A 24,360-nucleotide genomic window follows, 5' to 3' on the forward strand; every position below is an offset into this window, starting at 1 on the left:
TGCTTGCTGCTCAGGACCATCTTCTGACAGCTAGAGTATGTCTGGCCCATGAAAGTCACTGCAGTACTGGCAACCAAACCCTGTGAGATCTTGGATTACTTTAGTCTAATTCCAAAAAAATATTAAGTACATTTATTTTACTGGTACACTGTAGCTTTTTCCCACTTTACAAGGAAATATGAATAAGTCTTCTTTATCTCAATCAAAATTCAGTAAATCCCTCATGCCTTATTTTCCAGGCCAAGTTCCTCTGAACTTGGTCCTCAAACCCATCCTTCTCATGGTAGACTGCTACAAGCAATTTTAACGTTTTCACTAGGTAGAACAATAAAAGGTCTCTTAGAACAATATGAACCTCATCCAACACCTTAGGAGGCAAGGTATGTCTCTAACTCTTCGAACAATCTTCCTATCTCCAGCCTCAAAACAGTATTTGGTTGTGAGAGTAGACTGTGCTCTAGTAATCAAGTCTATCTCTTTACAGTCATTTGGAGGACTGACATGCAAAGAGAGGTTTGTAAGTATTAGAAAAACCCATATTAGATTTTTTTTGTATCCATCGAAGTTTTACTTAAACCAGAGGATGCAAAATCACGGTATATTTTAAGATACAGGGTTAACTTTCACTCAGAAGGAAAAACACACAACCATCCCCAATCCTTCAAAAAGACCACAATCAAGCATAAATTACCACCAAATAAGAGATGTCCTTATTTATCTCATCTCCATTCCACTACAACCTCCAAACTCACCTGGTATCCTGATAAAAGACCAGCCGTTCTGAGGCCTGATCCCTAACAGCCCTCCTGGATGCTCTGGGAAGAACTGGGAGCACTGCTTCAGCCAGTCAGCTGCTAGCTCAGGGGATCCATGGACTACACACTGCTTTGCTTCAAGACTTCCTCCTTCCCTTAGTGCCCTGCGCTCGTATTCTGCACTTCGGTCATTGCAGTAGAACTCCAGTGGCACAGCTGTTACCTACAAGTAAAATAACAATAATCAATATTCTTGTTCACATTTCTCCCTGTTCCCAAATCCCCAGTTCAAGTACCCTACCACAGGATCAAATTTTAAAAGTCAAGTCATTGTGAAATGTTGAAACAGAAAACAATCTTTGGTTGGTCTTGAACCAAGCAAAAATGCAACATCTCTCCAGACCACAAAAAACACCATATGAACAACCAGGCACAGAAAACCTGCCTTTTGATAAACTATGCCTTGTGCCAACTGCTACACAACTGATAGCAAAGCAAGAAGAGTAATATCCTTGCTCTACCTCTCCTTTTGCCAAGATTTATTTATTTTTAGTTCCACTCTTCACAATCAAGTATTTATTTCATTAGCAGAAATGTCCTTAGCAGAAATTCATGTGATAATTCAAAATTAAGGAGATTCATAAATTAGAAAGGGACAAAAAAGGAACAGCATATTCCTTTGGCTTTGTAGCTGCTTTGAACCAAATGGGCCACAGAATCAGTGCTCTTTTTCTTGTGGCATTCTATGAATCCTATGCCCTATTACCTGCTTCAGTATATATAACCTAGCTGGACACACCAGTGTTGCAAACATGGGAAGTGTGATTTCATGCCATGTGAGCTGTTCTGGAACAGCTCCATCAATTTAACTCCCCCTTTTCTGCCCCATCCACCCAAATCTGTACAGAGTGGAAGATGCACATGAGCCAAACAGCTGAATGCCAATGGCTGCAAGGTGCTAAAGAAAAACTCTGTTCCAGCAGACAAGGCTGGATTTCGTCAAATCTGCAGCTTTCTCTTACCTCTCCCTTACCACGTTAAAGGACAACAACCAAAAGTGAAACTGAGCCATAGTATGCAGCAGGACAGACTGCTCTGCTGGATTTAACTTCAGATACTTCACCAAGAGTTAAATACCATGATCCAACATAAACACAATTACAAAACTTCGACGCAAATATAAATGCAAAATAATTCACTGTCTAGTACAAGAATAATAATTAAAAAAAAGCAGATTACCAACTTCTTACTACCTTTTTTGAATGCAAGTCTGTTTTGGGAAAATATCCTAGGGTGTTTACAAAAACTGTTCATAACCAAGTTTACAAAAGCTAGTCGAAGCTTTTACATACTATCTAAAGACTTAATGATGTGTTATAAACTCACATAGAAATGGAAATAGATTCTACTATTAAGACAACCTTACAGTATGGGCTAGTAAAATTTGAAATGCCATGACAATTTCTTCACCAATGTAAGAAGCAAATTTATCATTAATTTAGAACTCGTTGTTGCTTTTATTTCAGAAGTACAATTAAAAAAAAAAACAACAAAAACCCATGTACAGTCATGTAAGTTAAAACCACTGTCATGAATCCTAACAGTGTGCAAAATGACATTCCCTCCAGGACTATGAAAAGCAATGTAACAAATGAACAAACTGAGAGAAAATCAAGCTTGTGAGAGTTTTCACATTTAAAAGAGAGAAGTGGGGCAGTATAGGAAGAAACAGCACAGGAGTCTATAGGTTTTCATGGTGAACAGTAAGCAGTGGACTTCCTGCAGAACTGAAACGGAGTGGGAATTAGGGTAATAATGGGACATCTGAAACATTAAACACAACAGAAGAACCACCTTTGTATTGTGGATAAAAAGCTTCTGTATTTGAAGAAGGTTCAAATTCTTGTTCCAGCTTACTCCGGTGCAATGAAACTGCTACATATTGAGAATAATACATGCAACATTGTATCATGCAAATGAAAATATTTTAACAGCTTATCTAAATGATAAGCAATGGATAGTTTAATTATCACCAGTTTTAAACACGGCACTTTAGAACTGTACGGTAAAGAGAACAACCCATACCTGAAGACTGCCTGCTATCTTAGATGTTGGCTGTACCTCTCTGAACATTTGTCAGCTAACTCAAAGTAACAGGTATTAAGCAAGGTTTCCTAGTTGGAACTGTAGCCCATTTCAGTTTTACAGGAGCTGTTGTCATAGGAATAAATTAATCTCATAGAGACTTCTTTTTACAAGGGCCAAACAATTGTTTAAACAGATTAATGAGCACAGCTGTAGTATGTAATAAAAATAATAATAAAAAACCACACAAAAACCACCCAAACACCAAAAACAAACAAACAAACAAACAAAAAACCCACAACAAAAAAAGCACACATAGTCTTTGAAATAATGGTAAAATCATTGCTTTTCAAGATGCCAAGAGCTATTTTAAAACGTGACTATGGGTCTTACACACAGCCACACAAAAAACTGCAAAGTGAAAGGGGCGGTGTTAAGACTTTGAACACATTTCCACTACCTAAAACATATTCTTCGAGTTGCTGCTATCCTGTACTGCCACCTGCAGTCAAAGCATATATTTGACCTTTGCAAGAAAGGGCAAAACCTCTTTCAAAATATAAAAAATTCAAAATGCAAGCAAGTTCTATCACCTGAACACTGCTATAAACCACAAATGATGGTACAGATTTAGGTTGTTTAAGAGACGCTATTCACCATCACATTTCAGTTCGTATTTTTACACTGAACAGACTGGAACAAATACTCTTTTCAAGCACAGACAACTTGCCATACTGCTTTCCAGGACCTAGATTTTCCACCCCTAGGACAGGCAGCCACTACACAAAAAACAGAGCAGATTAACTTCTGACACATAAGCATATCTTATCTACTGAAAAAAATACACAGATTTGTACACCAGGATTTTTACAAGACAAAGTCAGAAGATTCTACAAGCCATGTTTCAGTAACACGTCAACCTAAGGAAGAGCTAGTAGAAAACAATCTTCAGACAAACTCTGCGTGCCTCAGTGCTACTTCTATGTTAAAAAGAACTAACCTTCCCATATATCCCATGCAAAACTGACTGACCCCTGAGGGACCTAAGATTATCTTTACCATCAGTTCCTTTTCTTTTAGAATGCAGGCACATATTTCTAGGGCAGAGCCCTGTATCTTTTACGTGACCTTACAAGAGAAAACACCTTTCTGAAACAGACAAAAAAAAAATCTTTCACTGAAGTTTGTTCACTCTCCTCTTTCTTTTGTCATGGCACATTTTCTTCAATTTTTTCCCCCACAGGTTTGTTTCTGTGGTTTTACTCATAACAAAAGGTAGAGCAGTCCTAAGAACTAAACCCTCTGACACATATTATTGTCAAATTGATTGATAGTAAGAGTCATGGTTCAGAAATACATCAAAAATACAATGATAGGGATGTGTGAATGCATTTCCACCCTAAATTAAACAACTTTAGCTAAGGCAATCGTAACATGCTTCCTGCATTTATCTCCATGCAAAGTTAAGCTTTCAGACATTGCGAGATGACCAAAATTGCTCCACACAAAATTCCAGTGTGTAAGGAATCTATTAAAATTAAACCGAACAGTATGACACAAAATTTAATTAATTAGCTTCTCAATGACAATGCAAGATCCATCCTCCAAGTTACTTTTTTTAATGATTGAGACATGTCTGTACTCGTGAAAACTCCCTTCACAGAAAGAAGACTGACCCTTCCCCCAGCTGCTACATAAACATAAGCTCCTATTTCTATCATTTGATCCATTAACTTCCCAAAATTCATCACAGGTCAAAAGTTGGGGAAGATGAATCAGGGAAACCTTATAAATATGATTGCTTAGCAAAAGATTCTGAAAATATGAAACCTATAATCGAAATAGAAATGGAAGCTTACTTTGAGTTGTAGGATACTGAGTCTTAGTTACTATATAACCTGAAAACAATAGCCTAGCCAGCTGAGACAGAATCCCTTTTGATAGAACGATACCTTTCTGCTGGCTAAGAAACCAAAGGTCAATGTAGCAAAACAGAAAAGTCTAAAGAGTAGTTTTTAGAGTTTAAAATATAACATAGTATGGTAATGTAGTAGTTCTTACAGGCTATACGTAGATTCTATAGGACTTTGTGTCTTGTATTGGTTGGTCACTGTAAATTAGAATACTCATCACAAAAGGAGATACAATGCATTGTAAAGAGGAACTCGCTCTCTATTCCCTGCTCTCTTGCTCTCTTACCTCTTCCCCCTGCTCTCTGACCCCCGCCACCTTGCTCCCTTGCTCCATTCTCTCTTAACTCTTACCCCCTTGTTCCTTCTCCCTCTCTTTGGGACTCCCCTTCAGCCGAGGCTGGTGGCTGAAGGCAAGGCCCTTTTTACCCACGACCCTTGCAATAAAACCATGTATTCTAGAATATCTCAGGTCAGCAGAATTCCTTCTCCCTACTGTCCTCAGATTCTACCTACAGTCAAACAACAGGCGGCTATAGTTTCTGGGAACATATGTGCTCTTTCTGCTCTTTCAGGTCTTCTACACTCCTGCCAAAATTTTCTAACAAGCATAAAATTAAGTCTTTGTACTCCTAGAAACAAAAAGCCATGTCTACACTTAATCGTTTTTATCCACCAGCCAAACCAAAACAAGTAACTTTTATTCACCAGAATAAATGTCAGATACGATTTCTTCTCACCTTTTCCTTCATTTGTAGCCTTCTAAGCCCCTCTCCACCCTTTCTGCTGTAGATGAGCAATTCAACATACTCCTCATGCATGAGAAATTTAGGTACAAAGAGGGACAAATCAAAGGAATCTGAAGGCAAAGTGGTTGCCACAATTTACTCTCAGAATAGCCTCTTGTTCTCCAACAAGGCAGTACATTGTAACGGGGAGGTGACTTGACTTTGAGCAGTTCAGCTGGATTCCCAGCCCCTAGAGCTGCTGGCACAGATAAATTCAGCCTGAGCAGCAGCAGGTAGGTAATGAGCTTGTATTTGAGAGATCCTGCTTGCCATCCACCCCTCACCAGATGCATAAGTATAATTGCACATCATTTGATGAGGCCTACAGCAATAGCTTCAACAGTGACTAAAGACTATAATATCTGGATGGTCTGATGATAAAATTGTATGTTGTCCACTTTTGTCAAGATCCAACAACATGGAATGCAATAGCCATAGACCTAATGAAGGACCCTTGTGCCAGCCCAGGACACTTCAACTAAATTAATTTCAAAATTCATTTAATAGATGATTGACAACCCAATGCAGTAGCAATTAACATCCAAAAGACCTTGAAAATGCCAACTTGAGTAATCCTTATATACTGCAATTTGGTGTTTCCTCTCTGGAGCATGCGAGAGGAAACAAACATCCTTTTCAAAAAAGCCTTGCTTCCCAGTCCTCTTTTATCATCAGAGTTGACGAAACAATCACCTCATTCTGTTCATATTATACCTAAATCTCTCCCTTGGATTATCAATTAATAATTTACTTTAATATCTCTTCTATAATTGCTTTAGGTATTAGGAGAGAAAGTGAAATGTCAGAATAACTACCACCGGGTGCATCTTACAATTTTCCTTTTCCCCTCAGTACACATTACAGTCACTTCCCCTATGAAAAACCCACTATTGAATACCGTAGAAAAAGGATATCCTCACAATAGTTTTACCCAACCAAAAAAAAGTCATATATCATTGTGTTTCTGTGACACAATTCTACCAAGGTTTAAAACACAATAGAAAATACATAATTTACAACTTAACTTGGACTTACCCGTGGACTGGCTATGCACAGGAAGGACGGCAGCTCAGTCACCTGGCAGCATCGTACACATGAGGTAGCTGATCTCCTTCTGTATATGACATGGTCTGAATAGCCAGTAACTGCTTTACAGTGGCTGCTGAACACAAGGTTCTGAAAACAAAATTAGAATTAGGAAGTTACTAGGTCTTTGGAGAAATACTCCTCTCAAATCTTGTATGCACCCATGAGGTAGATAAAACACAATCCGTATGTATTTCTATTCAAGTAAGGAAAACTCTACACATCTTCTGCAATAAATATGTGAAGAATCTTTGCATAATTATCAGAACATTCAAATCTGGAAACATTTACAATCAGAATAGATCATATCAATACTTGTCTTGATGCTCAGCTGGAACCAGAAACAAGTTTTTCTGCCTTTGAACCTTTTGACCTAAGCTTTTCTAATAGAGGAAGTCCAGGAATATTCTAGTAGGTCTGACCTTCGGGGTGTTTTCTAGCTACTCATTTATCTGTCTGAATTAAAATGAAATTTTGCAGAGAGAAAAAGATTCAAAATTGAAATAAGGCTGTAGACTTGCATTTTTTCCAATCTTCCTTCCTTCCTGTGCAAAAGGGTTCTAAATTTTATCCTGAAGATTTTAGAAGTGCTAGCAGGGTTACATATATGAACAAACCCATGTTTAAAACCTGGAATTTGCCAAAATGTCCTTTTGATACACAAAGATACAGTGACCCAGAAGTGGGGACATTCAGATGACAGTACAGTTTAAAGAAAGGAAAGCTCTTTGAAGATCTCAGCTCTACACAGAAAAAATATCAAAGAATTAAATTTTCTTTGCTTAAATCAGCTATAGTTCCTTTTTTTGTAAATATCTGCATCAAACAATGAAATAAACTGCTTATGGACTAAGACATTTCTGCCACTTGGCTTTTGTTTTCTGACTCTTCTACATTCATAGAGATCAATAGGTTTTTAGAAGCATTAAGAGGTATGCCTCTCGCTGCCATAGGACCATAGGATGTGCCCTTCTGGCAGTTCCAGCACTTAAGTTCACTTAAGTAAACGGTAAACAGGATCTCAAGTTTTGCTATTTTTCTGCCCCGGTTCCTAATGTACCAAAATTAATGGCATGCTACTTCCAATTTACAGAGTCTCCCAATTTTATGAAATGCCAGTATCTGAAGTTGTAAACATACAGATATATGATAGAAGCAGACATCCTGTATAGCACGTCATACCCTCGATATATGCATTTCTATGTATGTCAAAAAATGCTAGAAAACACCCACAGTAGGAGTCTATTATGGATCATGCATCCTGGGCCCTTTTATTTCCATTCACTGGGCAAGATGTAGATGGCAAGCACACATCACTTGGAACCTTAACAAGAGATGAAAACAGTTTGACTGTACATACATGCCAGAACTACCTGCACTCAACACTAGCCCCCAAGCACATCTTTCAGCTGCTGCTAGTGGGACTCATGGGCTGGAGCTGGCAAAAATGAAGTTCATACTCTGAACATTTCCTCCTCTATATATAGAAGGTGAGAGCCAAAAGCTGACAACAGTCTTTCACTGACACTCAGCAGAGATAAAAAGCACAGGTCAAAGCTTGGCCCACACTGGATAATGTGAAGTGATTCCAAAAACAGGCTCTTACTCAGCTGACAATTCTTAATCAGTAACATTGGCTTAAGCAACAACTGCTTTACATGTTTACTCCAGCCTCCACAGAGCCCCTCCTTGTTGGCCTAGCTGTCTGTATTACATTAAGATGCTGATCAAGATGAAAACAAACCCTTGCCTCTCTGCTTCAAGTGAGTTTAATGACATGCTTCATCACCTGGTAAAACAGGCCATGTGCTGAAACAGCAGTGTGGCAATCACAGAGCTGGGAATACATGCCTGTGGACAATGGATGTGAATGCTGGCTTGCTCATCTGAGAACCAGAAACAGTAGCAACAGAGCACCAACACTGCTGCTGAAAATGGTGAGTCCTTTCCCATGATATCTATTTGTGCCACTTCCTGTGCTAGTTTTGTCTCCTCTCCAGAAGCCTGTTTTGCTACACATCTGATCAAACAAGAAGTTCAACAGCCATGAAAATACAAGGTTTTCTACAGTTGGCTCATACAAGGATGTGTTGGGGTATGCCTGCACCAGCATATGCGGGGTTCTGCAGCTGAGAGTAAAGAAAGGAGGAGGAAGAGTGAACAACTGCTTTAGCTCAAAGCCTCTCTCCTCCCCACCCCACACTGGGAGCACAGCCGATTTTATGAAGAATTTTATTGCAGGCAGTCACAAGAGCTTTCCAGTAAGTCTTATGACAGCAAGCACTGACATACTGAGTATGGCCCTGGTCAATAGAGAGATTTGGTAATTATTTCCTGGGAAGTCAGAATACAAGAAATGGAGAGAGAGGAAGTTAACAAACTGTAATTCCAAACCTATGCAAGTTTGTTACTTAATTCTCTTTGGGAAAACAGTATCAAAGACCCATTCAAGATGACTTTAGGGCAACTGAAGTACCTAGGAGGAAACATAAATAAAGCTTCAAGAAGGTATCCAAAATAAGAGAAAAATATTTGTACGTGGACATTAATCTAGCTTTGAGTGGTAGATTCCTGTGTACAAACTATGAGCAGGTCACATAAGAAACAACCCTCTGAATTCTGACATATGCAGCTGTTAAGTATTCATGAATGGTGCAGTCACCAGATATAACAGGGACAGTGAAAACCCATCAACCCATCAGCTTCCCATCAACCACATACATGGAAAAGATTGGGTAAAGTTACAGAACTGAAGACAGACACAGCTCTGAAATGGCTCACATACTTCAGTACAACAAAGCCAAAAACCAAAGAGGAAGATTGTTAAAACCCATGAATGTACACCTCTACTACAACTAAGCAATCCAAAATAAGTCTTGAAAGAGACTCTCCTATACTGCAAATAGAGCTGCACATAAATATGGGTGATTGCTACCAGAATCTTAAGCTCATTAACAATCCTGAAATTTTTAGTAGAAATAAAATTAGCAGAGGAAAGGAGAGAAGGGTTCATGTAAACAGATCAGATTTTATATTATTCAAAGCATACAAATTAATATATATTGTGTGGAGGCGCTGAGCAGGGGCAATGAAGAGACCTCACACTCTGCAAGCAATTCCTGTATTTACATGATGAAACATATACTATTTTTAGACAGATGTTACTTCAGTTTCAGAAATAGCCATTAAAAATACACGGGTCTCTTTTTCTACTGATGTATTTTCGTACTTTGTCTCTTACATCGGAAATGCTGATCTGAGCAGTTAAGAAAAGCCTTTCCAGATTTTTACCATTTCCTTTTTCCTCTTTTCTCATCCTCCTCGCTTCCCTGCACGTTACTATCTTATGAAGCCTAAGAGGAAACCTTGGGGAATGTTACATTGAAAGCTCCTCCAGTTTGGGCTACAGAAAAAGTTAGTACATTTTCATTCACAATAATGTGCAGTGCTAAAAGACAGGCATGTAAAGGGCAGTTTGTTTTTCAACTCTCCTTTAGGTTTTGCACTCCCTAACTACCTTTTTTTTTTTAAGGTTTTTTAAATGTAAGCTCTGCAAACAAAATTCTGTAAATATAGCTTATTTTAAAGTGACTTCAGGTGGTAATTTCTCTAATAGGCAGGTTAGAAAACAGCTTTAAAGTATCTGTCATAACTACAGGGCTAGTCTTCCTTTAGATTTACTGGGGTTATCACAAATGCACTGTATTGCACATACTGATGAACTCTGCTCCTCAGCTGGCTTTTTTCTTTATTGAATGTATTAGTTGCAACAGTCATTAGTTACACACAGTCAACAGCCCTGGGAACCCCTGGGACACAGCCACTGACATCCTCAAAGAATAGAAATTATTTGGAGAAACCAAATTCATTTTTAAATATTGCTAGACTGTGGTATAAGTGGGTCTGTAGCCTATCCAAATGCTTTACATTTAATCATTAGTATTAAAACCTACACATGCATATTCCACATCTTATATTTAAAATCTATAAATCTATAATTTTCCTTCAGAAAATTTAATGATTTTCATTTTGATATTCATACACATCAAACCAAGGGCCATGTAAAAACTTAGATCATCGTTCTACATACATAAAAACGAATGCTACCTTCTCTAAAAGCACACAACTTCTGATACCATCTTCTTTACTGCCACACTCACGACACCATACAAATTGCCCTTAACCATACTAACAAGAGGACAGAGCTACACTACGATCTCAGAGATAAGCACTGCAGGAACTACAGAAACAGCTGACTGTAATCACAAAAAAGACGAACTGAAAGCAAATTCATATAGCATTGAGATTTTATCAAGCTAGACATGGAAACACAGACTATTGAAATACCAGCACAGCCAGAGTTAACAGGCACACATTCACTTGGCTGGCGCTTTGTCTGATAACTAGGAGGCCTCATTCTGTTGGCTTCGCTGTTAACGCTGCAAAACATGACACCAAGTCCAAGGTTGGTTTCCTACTGCTTATGTGTCTTCAATTTCAACTTCCTCTACACAATATTCAATTGAATTCTGGCTATCTCCTTTCCCCTTCCAGACTCATGAGCAGAAGCAATATTCCCTTGAGAAATCTGACACGATCTCACTGTTTCAGAAAAGAATTTTTTTACTGCATATCTGCTAACTGCCCTAGATGCTTTCCTGACTCCACGCTAGCACTTTTGTGAACTTATTTCCCAGTGAACTCCATCAATGGAGCCTTAATCTAACTCAGGAAATCAACTGCAATTTAGTCACAAAAAGGCAAAATCTTCACACATATCCTAGGCCAAAGATTAACAAAAATGATCTTGCATTACACAATAATTTGAATACATCTGGATCTACCAGACAGCAGCAGAAGCAAACTTCAGAGTAGAAATATATCACTGGAAATGCTTGTCCAACGACTATAAAACATTGCTGGTCTCTGTTTACTGCAGCTGCTGCAACAATGTATTGAATTTGGCAAAAAAAGAGTAGTTTCAGCCAGAAAATGAGCATTTTGCAAGTAAAAAAAAAAAATACAAAAAAACTCTTAAGCTTACATATACGGTCTGTCCCTGACAAATCATGAGTTTAGTTCTGTTGCTCCTGTATCTACTTTTGGTGCTCCAGTAATAATTTGAAGTCTTCTAAATCAACTGATTTATTCATTATAGCAAGTTTTGAAAGCAATGCCACATGGGAAGGAGATAGGGTTTGACTATTTTTCTGTTCAGCACTCTAAAGTCTCTTAACTGTATCTAAAAAAGCAGACAGTATCATCATCCCATTTCCAAGTTTATTTTCCTTGTTTTATAAGGACAGAATGGTTTTCACCATTTCTCACTCATGAGGACTTGCTACTGGCTCCAGATCACAGAAATTTTGCTTACCTGCAGCAAAGTGCAGCTGTGCAAGTTAGGGAAAGAGAGTGGGAAATTTACATCAAGCAAGAAATCCCTGTTCCTCAGAAAACATGACCCCTGCTCTTTGTCCTCTTCAGTCTCCATCCAGGAGCGCATGTGATGGAGCCTGTAGGATGCTTTCAGAGACAGGAAAAGAGCTAACCATCTGAAACAAAACACAGGAGATGCATTTATTCACTGCTTTGTGAAAGAAAGGCTTGAATATATTTACAGCGTAATTCTATTAGACTGAAATGTTTTGGTTTTTTTTCAGAATATCAGGCTTACAGCATCCTACCTTAGAGAAAATAATTTCTGCTAGACATCTTCAAATTATTCTTACTTCAACTTTTTCTAGGGTGGCTTAACTGAATCTAAGTGACTAAATCAGGATATACTTTGAAGCACTCAATCTAAAACAGTCAAGCCCCAGTTAGCCACTACTATGTAAAATTGCCCTGACTTCTCTGTAAATTACTCTACATATAAATTATTCATAACAACCTGTGTAACGAATGCAGAATTTATCATAAACACCACTGAGACACATCAAGAGGAATACAAATTATGTTACTGAAGCGCGTAATAACCAGTAATTCAAAATATCCAGAACAAAAAAATAGTATTACTTACAAAGCCCTAAAGCAGAACACCTCTAATTATTAATTAAGACTTACTTTTAGTCTCAACTTTCTTACAGCCACTATTAACTTGACTCAGAGTCCTTTACAGAGAACACTATAACTTAAAGGATCACTTCTCCTTTCAAGACAATACAGTTGATGCTATAAATTCACAGTTATAACCCTACAGCTCAGAATTCCATTCCACATTAAAAACAAGACATATGGAAAGTAGGCAATACGGCTCATGGCTGAAGAGCAACTACCACAGCGTAAGCTTATTCCACGTGTGTTCAAAACCTATGCTCAAGTGCAACTGGTAAGAATTGCACTGAACTGGCCTTCCAAAGTCTGGATTTTGTGCTTGATAACACCAGCAATCAGCAGCGTGACCCTAAGCAAACTCTTCTTTTGCCCTTTGACCATCTTGTGTATTTACAATGTCAATTCTTTGTAACACAGGGTTTTTGTGATAGGGGCATAAAAATTGTGTCGCATAATGGTGCCCCATACCTGGAGGAACACTCTAGAAGTTGTTCTCGTATTAGATAATGATAAAGAAATTATAATATTAGGAAGCATAGAAAATGCAGGTTTAGAGAGGAACGACTGACGTAATCTGTACTTTTCCTGTAATTACTAAAAGAAGGAAAAAAAGTGTTGTCCTCACCTGGCTAAATGTCCCTGATTCATAAGGTTTGCCATTTCTGCTGGAGAGACATCAATAAACCGGAGGAAAGAAAAACAGCTTTCTTCATTGATGCCTAGGTCACAGAAATACTGAGGTTAGGCCAACACATTTCACAGACACTCATAGCTGAAAACTAAATTTATTTCATCAATTCAGGATACACATTCTATGACACATGAAAAATCTAAGTGAGTAAACAGGACATCCTAATTTAACCTAGATCTTTTAGAAATACTGAAAATTCAAGTTGAATCTCTGCTGCCTGACTCTACATTCCAGTTCATTTTCCACTGTGGCAAGAGATGGGCACTTACCAGAAAAGAGAAATACATTCCAGGCCCAAGGGCAGCCCGTAAGGACATTTGTTACACTTATTAAGAATCAATAGGCATTGTGCATATTTGCAAATTTGAACAAATACCTTCCAGACAGCTGACTAGAATATGCAAACCTCAGGATGCCCGTCTCACATGCTCTCTCTCACCCAGGAAGTCAAATGGGTTAGAAGGAGATGCAGATATTGGTAGAGAAAAGCCCTGCAGGCCCACCCATGTGCATTGCATAGCCTCAACACCACCTGAAGAGGTCCATGCTAACAGATTTACCAGATTTCAGCACAGTAATGCACCCAGTATCTCTCCTGCCTTATAATTCTGAAGATTTTCCCATCCCAGTAGCTGAGTGATCTAATTAGCTCTTGTAGGAAAAATATTCAATCATCTATAACAAATTGTATCTGTCAAGATCAGCAGCTTTTCTGGGTTTTTTGCTCATTGACAGATTCTGGGTCACTTGCATATCATCTAGCTTCTGGTTGAAAGAAAGTTGGCAGTTTAAGATACAACACAGAATGTACTGAAATGAATCCAAGATTTCTTAGAACTGAATCTGTTACAGATTCATGTCAGACTAAAAAGGCAGCACTAATCTCTTGAAGCAAGTTAAAACAAGACAGATTGAATTAACTGCAATAGGCTTAAGCAGTAAGTAAATGACAAGTTATCCACAAATTCTTCCAGCTACTTTCCATCCTTTCCTCTCTAAGCAAATGAAATGTATGTACAAACACTAGCAAAATTCTAGGAAGTTCTGATCAGATTATCTCAGAACTAATTAATCTGGCCTCTCAGTCCTTCCCCCTGAAGAAGACATATTAAAATCCAACTTGCTTCCCGAGACTCTAAACCTACCCTTCCTGTGGAAGAGAGACTGCTGGATGTGGTCTGGTGCAAATGGCGAAAGTAAAACCCGTAACCACCTGAAAATGAAAAGAACAAAACCAAACAACATCACTAAGAAGGTCTTAACACATAACACGTTCATTCACACAATCAGCAGAAGATACAGAGTAGCCATTCACTTCTTCATTGTAAGAATTTTACAGCTCTGAATATCTGGAGTTGCACAGCAGTAGAAGGAAAGCGTCGTCAGTCTACAAGCACTGCTGCTAATTTGACACTGAGACGCACCATTGTTGTGGAACTGCATTATGTGTTTAGAAAAACTGATCTTGTCTTCACATACCGCTCTCTCTTCTCTTCCCTCAGCACTTCTCCTAACTGAATGCAGGCAAAATTCATCAAGAATTGCCATGGTTGGAGAAAATAGCAAACTGCACTTGGGCAGATTCTCCTCATCCAAGGTGAGCATTAAAAGCTGTCAAGGTACTAGGAGATGCTCATGTTACACCGTGTTGCAACAGACACTGATAGCTTCCTTGAATGTAAAATCTCACTGAAGGGAAATCAGGTCGGGTTTTTTCTGTTTTAAGAATCTTCTCAAGCTTCATTCTACTACACATCATCAACAACTCTAAATTCCCTTTCCTGACTTTCTTACTCAATCAAAAGGGATACTCTGTGATTAGGATTCCCCCAAGAAGGAGCACCTATATCAGATGTTCAACAGCTGAATGACTAAAAGGAAATGGACTGCTCAGCCAACGTCATTTAAGTACACCAGGTAAGGGAGCTAATTAGCACTTACAAAAATAAAGTAAGTGTAAGTAGTAACACTAAAGATGCTAAACTGGATAGGAAGTGGAATAGGCTTGCCTGTCCCGTGAGTGGTTGAAGACCCTGATCTGTCCGTGACGATAAATGAACTTGGAAATCTGGTATGGCTTTAGGGAGATGTGAAATGGAGACCAAGTTTCTTGTCGCTCAAACAGCTCTGGGTGATTGCACACCTGTAAGACAGAGAGCATGTCAAAACCTGGGAGGAATTAACTTAGTCCGATGCAGCATCTACATCCCAAATCAATCATGAGCAATGACCACTAAAACTTTAGCACTGCTTAATATTGCATGGTTATTTTAGTGTATCTGCTCCAATTTGAATACGGCATAATATTTTTTGCTATTCACATGACAGCTATTGCCTCTTCTTCCCAAGTGAATGGTTTTCTTCAACCAAACCAATGTTTGTAACTAAACCAGTTAGCAGATGCATGCATCATATGGCTAAAGCTCTTCTTCACCCAACATCATGCTCACTGCATCCGAAACACAACTGAACTGCATGCAGACCTGCTTGCCAGTGGCAGATTTTTTTTAATATGGTGTTTTCTAGAAACCATATTTTAGTTCTGTGCTAATGAATGATCATACTTTTCAAAAATTATCATTTAAAATAGCCTTACCTTCCTAAACTGCATGACTAGATTCATGAGACTACTAGTGGTGGTCTGTGCTTGCTGAGTAGTGCCCATTGATGACTGCAGGAGGTCATCAATAGAGATTTTGTTTTTCAGAGCTTGGTACAAGAGCTTCTGTCGACTTGTCTGCTGGCAGTACATAAGAATTTCAATCTGAAAAATGATAATGAAGATTTAGCCATTTCTACCTCTAAAATGAAGGATGATGACATCAGTGTACATAAAGCTGAAACACACCTTCAGGTATTCTCAAAAAAAACATTTATAGGCAGTTGCATTCAGATCTGCATTTCAGGATCTAACCTGGAAATGACTTAACTGATATACGTGTTTAAGAAGAAGTAATGATGTAGGAGACAGACCTTGAAAAGTATGTGAACACAGCTAAGTAAACAGACATATGCTTAAGAAGCTGACATCACACCTGCAACTGATCAGTTTAAAATCTGACTTCAATTCTACAGTTCCCCACTTAGAGCCACAATAAGGAGTGTCAGGAGCCCACAACAGCGATGGGTGCATCGCACAACAGTGTCTGTGGGAAGTCTACTGAACCTAATAAGCACATGAGAACAAACCAGATGTCGCTCAGCCAATGGTGCCAAAACCTGGGGACTGCTGACCACAAGATCATCTAGTATTGCAAACATCCATGTGAAATTAACAGACTAGCAAGAGAGAAGAGCATGACGTTGCCACTATGTTTTTCTCTGTACAGGCCAGCAAAAAACCAAAAATCCTAAACCCCTACCAAATCCTTCACAAAGGCAACTGGAAACGTTTATCACCCAGTCATTGCTGTATCAATCTCCTTCACTGCCATTAGGGATACTTCTGTCAACTTAAACAAGACTAAAGATATCTCATTTTTAACTGATAACAAAACGCTTTCCCAAGAAAAAAAGTTTGTAAATTAGAGGCTCTTCAGTTACATTCACATCTGATGACATTGCTGGGATGTGGTGCAAGAAAGTGAAGGTCCAAGAGAAGTCTACAGTCAAATTTCAGGTATGCAGACTGACAAAAGTTTACAAAAACCAGAGCGGAGAACAAAGCTACGACAATACAGCTGTAATACTCATTCTAGAGAATTACTTTTTCTCACCTTATCTGACAGTTCATTTTCCACATCCTTCTTGATTCTTCTCAACATGAAAGGCTTCAGGATCATGTGCAAGCGAGATAGCTGGTCTGAAATAAAGGGAAAGAAAGAACAATTATTTCACCAAGGAAGAAAATTCTATGGTGTTTTATGATAGATTAAGTCCATTACTACTCAGCTGTTTCCCCCCATGTGAATTCTTACAGCACAGAGTTGATATTTCTCTGTTGATTTTTCTTTTTTAAAATGAGTGCCATGCTACACTGCTCTTCTACTCATACATAATATATTACAGTCAAACAGAAACTTTAACATAAACTATCAACAACAATCCAATAATGTTCCAATCCCATTATTCACCCTCTGCTTTAGATGTCACATCTCATAGAAAGTTTAGCCATTTTTAGTTCGAAAAGGCAACAGATTATTCATATAAAAATTACAGCAGTTACACACTGCACTCACTCTCATCAATAGCCGATTTGTTCTCTGCATGGCTCTCTATGTCCTTAGAAAACCACTCATTGAACTCTTCATGGGAATCAAACAGTGTTGGCATGATAAAATGCAGCAGGGCCCACAGCTAAAAGGAGAAAACACCAGATTAGCAAAAGTCATCCTACTGTGGACAAGGTAATTTGGGATCCCAAAATCTTGCAGCTCTTTATAAGCAAAATCACTTTACTAGATCATGAGGCATGGCAAAATTAAACAAAACCCCAGCTGCATTTTCTTCCTGCATCCCCCCAAAAGGCCACAAACATCAGCTTAACAAAACCCCTTTAGAAAGCAGTGAAAAACACAGCATTACTTCAGCCAACAAAAGGAAAAGTCACTAAAATTAGATTTCATCCTGTAATCTAAGTATTACTTCAAATATCTTTAGTTTTACTTTTATTCGAATGTGTGGCAAGTATCCATATTTCTCCCTCCCAGGGCTGATCCACATTTGTTTGCCAGCGGTTTGCTACAAGCACAATTTCACAGTCACACAAATACAACAGGTTTCTCAACTGTTCACATGTATTTAGTATGTATCCTTGTTATAAAGAAAATCCACTCTTGTGAGCTCCTAAATACCTCAGCCATCGTGTTCTGGATTGGGGTCCCAGTCAACAACAATCTGTTTCGACACTGGAACTGTAGTAGGATCTTCCAACGAACACTGGTGAATAAAAGCAAGAAAAATAATTTCTAGAGAAAACTGTAGAATGATGTGAAACATAAGGTATTTTAAAGCCAATTGCTTCGAGTTTCCCAAATGATCTTTGGAAGTCACTGGACAAAACTATTGCAGCTGTTCCCCAGTCCTTCAAAAGACAACTACAGGAAAAAGCAGCCTTTTTCCAATTAAAAAAAGAAAGTGTAATTTATTTTATTTTTCTAAGTATCTTTTTTACTCATTTTTAAAACAAATGCTTACTAATAAAATCTCATTATCAGAATAATTAACTTTCCAAAAGAAACAGGTACTTGGAATCAGAATGTCATGTATTATTCAGACTTTACAAGAGGAAGTGTATAGGCTACTGTGGCAGGAGTGCTGAGCTATACAGGAAAATCCTCTTAGAGGGGTGGTTTCCCAAGAATGCTCTAGACAAACGTTGGTCAGAATGAGCCTGTATATAAAGCAGTCCTCAACTTACTGTGTACAGTGGCAACTTGGACAAAGGTTATGGGAAAGCAATTACAGAAATAAAGACAGACAAATCCATTACTTAAAAAAAAAAAAAAAAAAAAACAAGCCAGAAAATTTTCTGGCATAGAGTCTCATGACACAGATTGTGCTTTACTGCAGTCAACAGTACTCACGGGGTTCTGACCTTCATTCTCGTCTGCAAGTGCCACTGAATAAGGAATCAAAATAATGCACTTAATGGAGCCAATATAAGCAATATAAGCTAATGACTACAGACCATTCACCAGGCAGAATTCAGTGAGTAGTCAGGAAGGAAAGTGAACAACATTTCACACTGTTTTGTTTAACTGTCCTGTGCTCCATACAAATTTCTGCTCCAGAGCTACCTTTTAATTACACTTTACGTATTTGGAAAATCTAAATGCAAAAAACATACTGGATCAACCTAGTTCAGAAAGTTATGTAGATATTTAACTAGGCTAAATGCTTAAAGGGGTGTTATGGGTATCAATTTTAACTTCTATCAATTTATGTTCTCTTGATGCTTTTTTGATATTTCTCCTACAGCCTGATCCACAGAAAAGAGTTTGCTTCCAGTTAGTTTATTACCTGGAACTACTCTTGAGTGCTTGTGCTTCATCCAGCACCATATACTGCCACTTCACTCGCTGGAAATACTTCACATCCTGCACTACCAGCTGGTAGCTGGTAATTACCACGTGGAAAGGAGCATCCTGAGTATATAGTGTCTTCTATAACCGCAAAAGGAGAAACAAATGTCCACATAATGTAAAGACATTGTCAAGAGTTCACTGTAATTTCAGACTTCGGTTCCATAATCTTCTCATTACTGTTACATTTTCTTCAGCTGACTTTTAAAATTAATTATATCACAGTTACTCAATTGGTAGACCTGGACTTCAGCCCTTGAACAATTTCAGACACTTCACAATGTGTAAGACAAGACCTGGGTGCTGAACCCTACAAATTGCTATTGTTAAAAAAGGAACAATCTTGACAGAACAGCAGGGATTCTGGATTGGGGCATCCTGAGTTAAGTTACTCAAACAGAATAAATAGTCCTTGACATTAAAACTTCCCGCTTTATTTACAGAGCTCTAGTTCTTCATCTGAACTCCACACTGCATTTAATTGCCCTGTATGGTATTGCTCTTTAGCACAAGAGAAGTCTTCCACCTCATCATCTTAATGAAAATGCTACTACAGGAATGAAGAAACTCTGCATCCACACATTAGTTTAGTTTGGTAGCAATAGTTTCTGGTTTACTCTGCACAAAGAAAGACAGTCAAAGCACACATTCATGCTGGCATTACCTGACTCCAGAACTTTCTGATCACCTTTCTATCATGGGGATTTCCCCAGTAAGGTAGCACCTGAAACAGTAAAATAAAAATAGACATTATTTTCAAATAATGATATCAGCTCTGGAATTACAGTCTGTAGTCTACAAAATGACATACCTCCTTCTCCAAAACAAGAAAAAGGGAAATTATCTTTTTTAGTACTGAGAAAAATCAGAAAGCATTCAAAAACACACCGAAAAAGAGCATTCCAGGAAAAGGTATCAAGCAACTTAGCCTGATCAAAGAATGTTAAGAATCTAAAAACACCCATTAGCATTTAGCACAAACCTTCTAGTCAGGTTATTCTAAAAATTAAAAATGATACTTTGCTTATGGCAGAAAGAGGTCTGCACTCAACTCTTATAGTTAAACCTAGAGGACTAGAGCGCTTGTTGCCTGTTTAACAACCCTCATAGTCCTGCTGGTTTTCTATTTTGGAACTGACCCCCAAAACCTGAGATGAAGTTAAAAATTCTGGCCTGGATATATTTAATACAAGAATTTTAAAAGCAAGCACTACGGCCAGAGAAATCTTTTGAACTATATCTACAGTTCAAAATTGCATGGGTCCTACTACTCAGACCTTTGCAGAGCACTGACTTCTGTCACTGGTTAATAATATTGTACTGCCCTCTCCTGCCTGGTGGAAGGACTTACAGTCAGCCAAGACTGGGAGGTCTGGGAGGGAGGAAAAATGCTGCTCTCTGAGGTGGTGAAAAGTCTTACAACTTCTACTGATAGATTCCAAAAGCCTTTAACTGAATACTCTTCCTATCATTCTGAAATAAGGATACTTGTAAAACAACCAGGCTGATCGAAAAGTGATCTGTCTTTTAGTTTACACATTCTGCCATTGACATAAATTCACTGTGGTTTACTACAAGCAGAACTGACTGCACACTTCTGTATGATTAGAGGCAGAAACAAAACTGCTTGAAAAAGATTGACTGAAGTTGTAAACACGTGACAGTAAGTTTAGAAAACTTCTTTTTAAAATATGTTTTGTTTCATGGATGAGGTAAACATCAGCATGCATTAAGATCAGCATGCCAAAGAATAGCTATACAATGATATAAACAGTTTGGGGTCTAAGTCAAAGAAGAGAAAACTATGTTTTCCCAAGTATCCTGACTGCATTTTTCAAACATTTGCTGTATTTCATTCCTAAGAAGGAAAAAGCATAAACAGTTTCTTGCTTATTCTATACAATGAACTGATCAAAGGAAGTGAGAGAAAGCAGATACAATGGCTGACAGCTCTCAAGTTTTCTAATCAAGAGTCCCTATTATTCTGGGCTATGAAAAGACATGAATGGATTACTTTTAGGTTGTCTTGGGGTTTTTTTCCCTTTTGAGTACCTCCTCAATAACACAAGTGTTTGTATTTCTTCATTAGTTGCTTTAAGGCTTGATAAAGCAAAGTTATTCCAGAATACAAGTCATTTGAATAATCCAGTATTGAACTGTGCTCTAGCACAACTTCTCCTCACACAGATACTTTAAACTACACAACACTACAACCTACATACAGTCCCATCAGGGATCTCCGAAGCAAGCTATCTGGTAAAAGCTAAGTCCTTTAATTTTGCCCTGCCCCAGATCAAAAAATCAAGTATAACTTAGAGTAATACATTCAAAGTTTTTTCCTTGCACTTTTTTAAGTAGCCAAGACATTCAAACAATTAGCCTGATGTTACTGTTATACTGGTTAGCCATAACTAGGCATCTTCTACTGTTTTCTGTAAAAAGAAAGTCTGATGTTTCAAAAAAAACCAATCAAGACTTCTTCATATCAAAGGTTACTATGTTAACAACCTAAATACTTTAACTATGATCTGTTCCTCTTTGCAGATGTAACTGCAACCTTCTGACACTTTTGTCTATTCTGAATTTGGAAATCTTTACTATTTTAGCAGTACAATTTCTTTTCAAATTTTCTTTTGCAACACCCCAATATTTTCCACTACAGGACAAGTAAGCAGCTTGTTTTTCAGTAACTGATAGGTCCCTGCTTTCTAATTTACTATTACTATTTACTGTGTTTTCACATTCACAATATACCTGAAGAACTCTATCTGTTTTCTTCCAATCTTTTTGTTATCTATTTGTGCTTCACTTCTCTCCTTTTTCTTGATTATTAATTGTATGTCCATGGTTCTCCTATTTTTCTGTAATAACTGCATTTTGCTTCCCACTTATCTGTTTAGCGTTTATTCACAAACAATCTTTATCTGACTCAAATTCATATGAATGACTAAAAACACAGTTTTAACCCTAAAGACATTATATAAAACTTGTTACGTAATTCTTGGTTCTGCTGCCAGGCCCGTTAAAATTATATGTCCAGTTGCTGACCTGCTACAGTTCCTTACTGAGAAGGTGTCTTAAGGCTGATGCAAAATGAAAGTCACGTGATTAAAGTAAGAATATTTTTAAGTCCTAGATAACTAAACACTCCAGGAAAAAACAGAATGATGGAAAAAAATACCAGGAACAGGCTCATTACAGAGTTTCATATTCCAAGGTCAGTAAGCACCCAGATGTTATACAGAATTCAGGAGAACAAAATGGTTTGCTCTCGAGAAGTCAGAAAGAACTTCCTTGGACATGCTTATTACCTTAAATTTAGGTACAAATCTGGCAAACTCCTGGTGCCAGTTGTTCAGAGTAGAGGCAGGTGAAATTATTAAAAAGGGTCCCCAGATGTTCTCTCTCTGGAAAACACACATAAAAAATTAAATTTAAAAAAAATAATTGAAGGGAAGTAATATGGAGATGGTTCAATATGGCTTTACATCCACTAAATGACAATGGCTACATGAGAGGGAACTGTATGCAACATAGCAAAACTCTCCCAGCACAGCACAGTGATACAAAATCAATCAGAGAAGGTCTAATGTTTAACTAAAACGTATTTCATAACAGCAAAGCTTTTCCCAGAACAAACTCCTTTGTTTCAGAGAGTTGCCACCTTCATGTTACAAACAGCTCCAGTCATTCTGATAAGGAAAAGAACTTCAGGTGCCATTGAAATCTTTGCTCTGCCACATCACCAATCATAGTACTCTCTGGTGAATAACTGAGTTGATCCATTAATATATTAGCAGTTACAAGCTGGACTTCCTAAGGAAGGGGCAGAAGAGTAAAGCCCTATTTAACCTTCCAAAAACCTCAAGGTGCAGTGCCACAGGAAGACAAACTTACCTTGTTATTCCTTCCATACAGATGAGCTCAAGAACCTTCAGCTCTGCACACCTTTACAGTATTTTGCCCAACAGTACCAGTAACATAAAGAAATGCACACAACTGTCACTTGGTCACTAGTGCAGCTAATTTTGCTTCTAGTATCACTTCATTGATATCTTCTGTTTAGGACAAGTGACTAGATTGTAATCAAGACCTTCATTTTTTGAAATAAATATATCTATTTCTGCATTAAGAAGTAAACTCCGGTTGCTTATTCTGTTTTGTTTGTCTGCCCTGGCACAGAAGAATCACTATGCTTCCTAAAAAACCCCACTAGAATATGGAGAATATGGAAATGATTGCCAATTGCCACAAAGCTCACAATTTAAGCACTTTGATCCCTAAAACTCAGTGAGCCACCAAGTATACAATTTGTTCTCTCCTGAGGCTTTTACATTCAGTGCAAGTGAGAAAATATTATTCTGTGAATAAATGAAAACCCTATATAAATAAAAATTGACATACATATTTTTAACTATTTCAATGGTTCCACTTGAAAACAATGTATAAAATACCTTTTAGGCATTTAAGCTTTATAATCCAAAATTAATTTCCAGTATGTGAGAAGTATGCATCTTCCATCAAGCGTACTACCCAGGAACAAGCTATAATCCACCTACCTCAGCCAGATGTGCAAGAAGAGCAATACTTTGTACTGTTTTACCCAGACCCATTTCATCTGCCAGGATTCCATTGATGCCCTGAAAAAGATCCATAAATTAACACCTTTGCTTTACTACTTTTTAATCTACAAGGAACTGGAAGAACAGTTGCTACTGAATTGAGTGGGAACAGCCCCACTGTAACAACTCTAACAGTCTGAAACTTTATTATCTCTTACATCTGCTCCTGAGAGGTAACTGATCTCAACTCTACTTCATTGATCTCTCAGTCTAATTTTTCCCCTAAGCCTCTTTGCACTTCATGATCCCATTGTGACCTGGGCACACTGACACGGACAAGACTGCCTGCAGTTTTTCAGCTGACCCAAGCCTGAAACAGTATGCAACTCCAAGCAGGAAAGGTCTC

General features: G+C 38.0%; 1 protein-coding gene across 2 annotated transcripts in view; it reads right to left on the reverse strand.

The window, feature by feature from the left end:
* INO80 (INO80 complex ATPase subunit) overlaps nt 1-24,360 on the reverse strand; it is a 64,927-nt gene that overhangs the window by 20,877 nt on the left and 19,690 nt on the right. For both annotated transcript variants that reach the window (XM_066188061.1, XM_066188060.1), the window contains exons 13-26: nt 23,952-24,032; nt 22,704-22,799; nt 20,057-20,116; nt 19,331-19,473; nt 18,163-18,247; nt 17,548-17,665; nt 17,086-17,171; nt 15,966-16,133; nt 15,379-15,512; nt 14,515-14,582; nt 13,304-13,397; nt 11,999-12,176; nt 6,574-6,714; nt 753-978 (exon numbers count right to left, since the gene is read on the reverse strand). In XM_066188061.1, coding sequence (XP_066044158.1) covers nt 753-978; nt 6,574-6,714; nt 11,999-12,176; nt 13,304-13,397; nt 14,515-14,582; nt 15,379-15,512; nt 15,966-16,133; nt 17,086-17,171; nt 17,548-17,665; nt 18,163-18,247; nt 19,331-19,473; nt 20,057-20,116; nt 22,704-22,799; nt 23,952-24,032 — 1,678 coding nt within the window. The remainder of the gene's footprint in view (nt 1-752; nt 979-6,573; nt 6,715-11,998; nt 12,177-13,303; nt 13,398-14,514; nt 14,583-15,378; nt 15,513-15,965; nt 16,134-17,085; nt 17,172-17,547; nt 17,666-18,162; nt 18,248-19,330; nt 19,474-20,056; nt 20,117-22,703; nt 22,800-23,951; nt 24,033-24,360) is intronic.

The sequence above is a fragment of the Chamaea fasciata genome, unplaced genomic scaffold (genome assembly GCF_029207755.1).
Source record: "Chamaea fasciata isolate MVZ Bird 193981 ecotype frontalis unplaced genomic scaffold, bChaFas1.0.hap1 SCAF_7, whole genome shotgun sequence".
Classification (NCBI taxonomy): Eukaryota; Metazoa; Chordata; class Aves; order Passeriformes; family Sylviidae; genus Chamaea; species Chamaea fasciata.